Source organism: Natrix helvetica (assembly GCF_964273705.1).
Source record: "Natrix helvetica genome assembly, chromosome: 3".
Lineage (NCBI taxonomy): Eukaryota > Metazoa > Chordata > Lepidosauria > Squamata > Natricidae > Natrix > Natrix helvetica.
In genome coordinates, this window is record NC_138549.1 from 68,657,984 (window position 1) to 68,664,456 (window position 6,473).

The 6,473-nt window shown below is 39.8% G+C and overlaps 1 protein-coding gene across 1 annotated transcript in view; it reads right to left on the reverse strand.

Annotated features, from left to right (window-relative positions):
• Positions 1-5,724, reverse strand: part of NMNAT2 (nicotinamide nucleotide adenylyltransferase 2) — a 77,347-nt gene extending 71,623 nt beyond the window's left edge. The window contains exon 1 of the mRNA XM_081946847.1: positions 5,572-5,724. Coding sequence (XP_081802973.1) covers positions 5,572-5,656 — 85 coding nt within the window. The 5' untranslated portion in view covers positions 5,657-5,724. The remainder of the gene's footprint in view (positions 1-5,571) is intronic.
• Between the last annotated feature and the right edge of the window lie 749 nt (positions 5,725-6,473).

A 6,473-nucleotide genomic window follows, 5' to 3' on the forward strand; every position in this document is an offset into this window, starting at 1 on the left:
TGCTTGCTCATTACTCAATGACTTCAACATCTAGCAAGGATGTGCAGATGTAAATGAGTCACACCAGACTAGAATCACATCACATTTCAAGCAAAATCTCTTTTTTTTTCAATGAAATCATGACTCAGGACTACTTTTGGCAAAGGCCTCAAAGTCATATTTTGTGTATAGACTTTGCAACAAAAGATCCTAGTTCTGTGTACGGGATCTTTGCCTCTTAAATTATTGCACTGGATCAGACCTTTATTACAGACTTTATTCCCTCTGATCAGAACTATTCTATAGCCTACAAGAGTAGGCTAGAGAGATTAATTACCTCATTCATTATACATAATCTTCCTATTATTTATTAGACTTTTATGTAGCCTTAACCAAATCTAAATAGCTTACAACTCAATAAATACACATAATTACAAATAAAACAATGAACAGTGACAAAATGTATGTGTCCTACTATAATTATCTCACCCGAAAATATAACATTTATGGTACTGCATCTCATTCAGGACAATACATTCTAACCTTCCAAAATAACTAGATCTTGACTAGCCTTTAAGAGGAAAAAAGCTATTCTTGCCTCTGGGTGAAACTGTTCCAAAGAAAATGTTTCATGCTTTGTTCTAGTACATAATACAAAAAACTTAAGACATTTTTCTTCGACTACTGAAATCATTATAATTGATGGAATGAAAGTACAGAATGAATAGTACTAATATCAATTATAAATGTTAACTCAAACAGCAATCCCAATAATTGCAGGCAGATTCACAAATGCATATGTCAATACAATCGTCAATACTATTGTCATAGTTACCATGTACTGCTACTGATAATAATAATTTATTAAATTTATATTCTGCTTTACTTACATAATGTCATACATCAAACTTTTATATCCATGAAAACTGCCTCAAACTCCATACCTCAAATAATATTCTTGCTAAAAAGGAAAAGTAGAGTATACTTGCCTTTTACTGCAGTCATATATTGTCACAATATACTGTATGGAACATAAATAAATACTACAAAAATATTTAAAGGATCACAGATAATGCTTTCATAGGCACTCTTATTTCATAGTATTATTGGAGAAAGCAAAAGTGGCACCTCTCTTGGATGCAACTGTGCAAAAGTGCAGAATGAAGCAAGATTGTTGATACATTGAAAATTATTAAAATACAATTTCCCAAAGGGATAGCTATAACGCAACTGTCCTGTCGCTCAAAGGCTTAGGAAAGATAGCATAATAAAGGGAGCAATATGTATTATCGATTCTTATTTCTCCATAGTTTTTTACCTAATCCAAAATAATAATAAAAACAAGAAAGAAAAGGAAAAACAAGGTCTTGGGTCACTGAATGGGTGGACCGAGCAGTTGTATTACTGAGCAACTTCTGAGCAGAAGCAATCAGTTTCTGCAATACCATTAAATTTCCACAGATCTAAAACAGGGCATTGCATCTTCTCTTATCCTTCTAACAGTTACTTCAGTTCAAGACATGTGCCAGTTTCCTTGTGATATTAATGACAAAACCTCATCAATATATCCTCACAGAAAACCTTTTAAAACCAAGTGTTCCCCTTCCATTTTTTCTTTAAAATACTTTTAAAATGAAAAAACCAAGATCTTCATCATAATTGTCATCAAGTCACAAATAAGGTACTTTAATTTGAACTCCTGCGCTAAGCAGAAACTGGTCATTCCTAAATCTACATATCTATAATTTTATATCGCGTCTTCCCTTCTCCTCCCCCCACCTTTCCTAGCATCTTCCCCAAAGTTCAGGTTCCACTTTTTTTTCAGAGATTGTGAGAGAAATTGACCAACTGACCTGTTACCCAAGTCTGATGTTGTGGGCTTGAGAGACAGTGACTGGCCTAAAATCACCCATTTAACTTTGATGCATAAGACAGGACTAGAACTCTCAGCCTCCTGGTTTCTAGGCTTGTTCCTTCAAACTGGCTCTCCTCTCATTCTCATACCCATTGCTGGAAGCTGTAATTTCATTATCACCAATCTCTTGCACACATTACCTTCACACTTCGTTAAAATGTGGCCATATCTAATATTACCATAATTCTAAACACAGTAATAGCAACAACAGTAGCAACAACAGCAACAACATTTAACAGTTGTATACTGCTTTTGTTCCTTACATTGGGCATGATTTATTTAGTTGAATTCCACACAATACAATAAATCAGAATTATTATCCATCACAGAGCACATTTCATCACTATTATGCTTCAGTTTATATTTATAAGGTATAAAACTGTGTCATTCTTAACAGAGAAAGATTTGCAGATATACATATATATGTATACACACAAACACAGCTGCTCTACGCAGCATACTACCCAAATGTTGATGATTTGGAAACAAAACAGATAAGGAAGGAAAGGAGAAAGTTTGATTGGAACAAATGTCTATTTGGGTAGCACTAGCAATAGCAATAACACTTAGACTTATATACTGCTTCATACTGCTTTTACAGCCCTCTCTAAGCAGTTTACAGTGCAATTTGGGTCCTCATTTTACCCACCTCGGAAGGATGGAAGGATGAGTCAACCTTGAGCCTGGTGCGATTTGAAGCCAACAGTCAGCAGAAGTAACCTGCAATACTGCACTCTAACCACTACGCCACTGAGGGTAGTTGAAAAATCTAAATTTTACAATGAAATAAATGCCCACCCCAGTTTACAAGACATTATAATTGATTTCTGTCTTAAGATATATATGATATCTGGTATCTGAAAGGATGCTAATTACTTTGAACAAAATAATAATATCACCAATCAAATTATACATAATTAAAAAGACAACATTCAATGCTTTCAGTTATACTCTCTTAGGAAGGAAGGAAGGAAGGAAGGAAGGAAGGAAGGAAGGAAGGAAGGAAGGAAGGAAAGAAGGAAAGATTTCACCTGGGATGATTTCGAAGATATTAAAATAGATGCCTGTTTCCTTAACCATTTTGTTTTGGTAGTTCTCAGTTCCATTATTATCTGGTCCTCAAAGACAATTTTAGAGATTCTTGAATTATGTGACAACCATTCTCTGCCATGAGCAACTAACTGCTCATACCAGTAAGAAAAAGCTAAATTGTGGATAGCAGATTATATTGGCAAATGTGCAAGCAAGGATTTACAAGAATTTGGGACTCAGGACTACATAGAAATAATTGTGCAGTAAATATGGATCAGATTTCCCCCCCACTTTGCTGACAAATGAGAAATCAGAGGATTATTCAGAAGGAATATTGGCTTCCTTTCTTTTCTTGTATGCAAATATTGACATCACAATAATACCACATGAGAGGGATGGGGGAGGGAGGGAGGGAGGGCATGCAGATGTGAAATCCTTTATGAGGGGCTCCTGGAAGAATATAGGGGAAAGAGACTGAATTTTTAGTTCTGATTATGCTTTATTGTCCAATCAACACATATATTTCTAGACTCATGAAGATCTATTTTAACTGCAGAGCACAATTAGCATATATTGGTTTATTAAATCAAAATATCCCTATTCCTCCTCCTAAAGTTAAAAATATATTACAAAACATATTACAAAAAAGCATCCCTCATGCATAAAGAAGTAGGATAATCTTACAATGTTGATACAAAAATAGTTTTTAACATACACAGTATATGCATTGTTTTCAAAGTATTCTTCCCCATGATTTGGTTGAGAATATCATCTTCTGGCCCTATTAGAAGTTCCACTTAAATTAGAGTCTATAATGTAGTTTTCTGAAAATAATATTTACCTCCAAAGTGAAAAGGATATGAATAGTTTTTCCTGAGTGTTAAAACAATCTGTGCTGCACAGAGTTGCACAATTCCTTTACTAAATTGTCTTTGCAAATGTTATTAAGAGGAGACACTGCCACACTTTTCAGTGATGTACAATAGATAAATATCTTATGAACTAAGTGCACTTGGATATTTGTTTTCAATCATTATACCAATGGCCAGCTCATCAAAACGTCAATCTCTAAATTCCCTGATATTGGTAGGAGAGGGCTACTGTTTACTATTCTTCCCATGAAGCCATTTCAGCACTTGGAGCTGCGGACAGCAAACCACCTTAACTATTCTGCCAAAGCATATTAACGGCCATTATAATCCATTATTTTATACAGAATAGACCTTGAAGGATAGTCACAAATTGCATGGGGTTTTGTACTCCAGTTCACTAGGGTGGATTGGTTCCACTGCCACCACACACACAAATATATATTAAGGGAGAAAACGAGTGAAGAAAATGAGTGATGCCTTGAACTAGTACTTTTTCATTCTTTACTTTTAAATTGTACATACACTACCGTGTATGGCCAATAAGCTTATAGGAGACCCAAAATCCAAGTATGTACCTAAAAGTGCAATTTTAACAACAGTTCTATTTGGCAACTCCACCCAAAGTAATCAATACATTGTTTTTTTTCTGAGATTGTGTCTTAAAAGTATAGCTAACCTCCAGATCTACTAGCGGTACAAGAAAATATTTCCTCATCTCTTTCCTTCACATCTCTCAGCTCTGAGCAAAATGCTCCTCTGATTCTCCATTCTCCATTCTCTCTCCCTCCCATAACCAGTACAGTAAATTACTCCGTATGATAAAGTACACAATTGCGTTTACAGCCGTTTCATGCATAACAGACACATTGTAGAGGTCCAGCAGACATCTGAAAGAAAGGAAACTAGGAGTGCTAACAAACCCTGCTTTTCATATCTAAGGATCCTACAGTCAGGCTTTTCCCAGTGCCGTGTTAAGATTAAAACTCCCAGCAAAGTCCACCCAGAGAGCAAATCAGAGTTTCTGGGTGAAATGCACATTACAGTAAATAGGGGCTTTGCCCCCGCTTATGCCATAGTGGCGGCGGGGAGGGAGAGGATTGAAGTGGTCCAGTTCTTGCCTCCTCCCCCTCCACTGTCCATTTCTGCGTCAGAAGCAGGTGGGCAGGTAGCAAGGCTGACATTTTCCCAAGGAGAAGGACTCCCTCAACAACCGCTCCATAAAGGCCTCCCCACTTCTCTGACAACCACCCTCCCACCCTTGGCTACTGGACAAGGCTACTCTTCTGTTTTTCTGCCTAGAATCCATCTGCCATCCCCGCCCCTCATCCAACCCTCTCTCTGGCTACCCCACCCGCCTTGAACCTCTCTGGAGAGCCCTTCTCACCCAGCCCCTGCCCTGCCTCGCGCCCATCCTGGGATAGTGCTCTGGTGGGGTTAAAGACCCTCCGGTCTCCTCATCCTCCTCCCGCTCTCCAAACAGCCCCCACCCCCGCTTTTATTTCCATCAATAGGAGCCGCCGCCCCTCCCCTCACCGCGGGAGAGCAACAGCAAACGCCGCGCAAAACCTCTCGGACGTTCTCTGCCTTCGCTCCCTCTTAAGTCTCCGCAGCCTCGCTACCATTTCAGGACAACCCCCCCCCCCTTATCAAGGAAGCGTCCCGGGCGCCCCCCCCCGGGGGGGGGGATCCCGAGCCACCCCGTTCAAGCGCACCAGTCAGAAAACACCGGGCGAGATCCGATCAGATCGGGCTGAGCCCAGGGCGGGGACTCACCAAACATCTGAATGTGGCCTTTGGTGATGGGATTGAAGCTGCCGCAGGCCAGCAAGATAACGTGGGTTTTGGTGGTTTCGGTCATGGTTGGCGTCTGCTTGGTTTGGCGCTCCCTCGGAATTCCGCTCGCCCGGCCTCTCCTCTTCTTTTTGTGTGTGTGTCTCAATGTGTCTGCAGAGGCAGAGGAGGCGAAGAGCTCCCAGACGCAAACAGCGTCATCCCCCCCCCCCGCCCAGTTTTAACGCCTTCAGCGCCAGGCGGAGTTTACTTAACTCTGGGGCACCTCCAAGGCGCCTCGGCTCTTCAGGCAGATGGTGAAATATCCTCGTTTTTGCCCCCTAGGATATTAGAATCTTTAGTGGTACTTAATTTGTTTTGACCGGGGAAAAAAAGACAAATACGTACTTATGTTCAAGCCAGACTGGAAGCTTAAAAAACAACTCAAAGAAGACAAGCTCCTACATTCCGGTGGAGATAATCCAGAATAATGATTTACAATACATGCTGGTCTTGTCTTCACACTTACTAAAGCAGATTATGTTTCCCATTTTTATCCTCTTATTTGAATGAAAGTATAATGGGTGGGGGGAGCCACTGCTAATGCTTACAGTTTTACAATCTCAATCCTGCAACTTTCCTGTCAAATCCATGTAGTGCTACACTCTCTCGAGGGGGGGGAGGGAAGAGAGAGGGGAAGGAAGAAAAGAAGGAAGGAAGGAAGGAAGGAAGGAAGGAAGGAAGGAAGGAAGGAAGGAAGGAAGGAAGGAAGGAAGGAAGGAAGAGTTTAAATCCTGTTTTATTCACAATGGTATTATATACAGCATCCATAATGAGGTGAGGATGAGGATAAATCACAGGCACAGTGCTGCATTTTGTACCTTGCAGTATCTCATTTTAAAAGA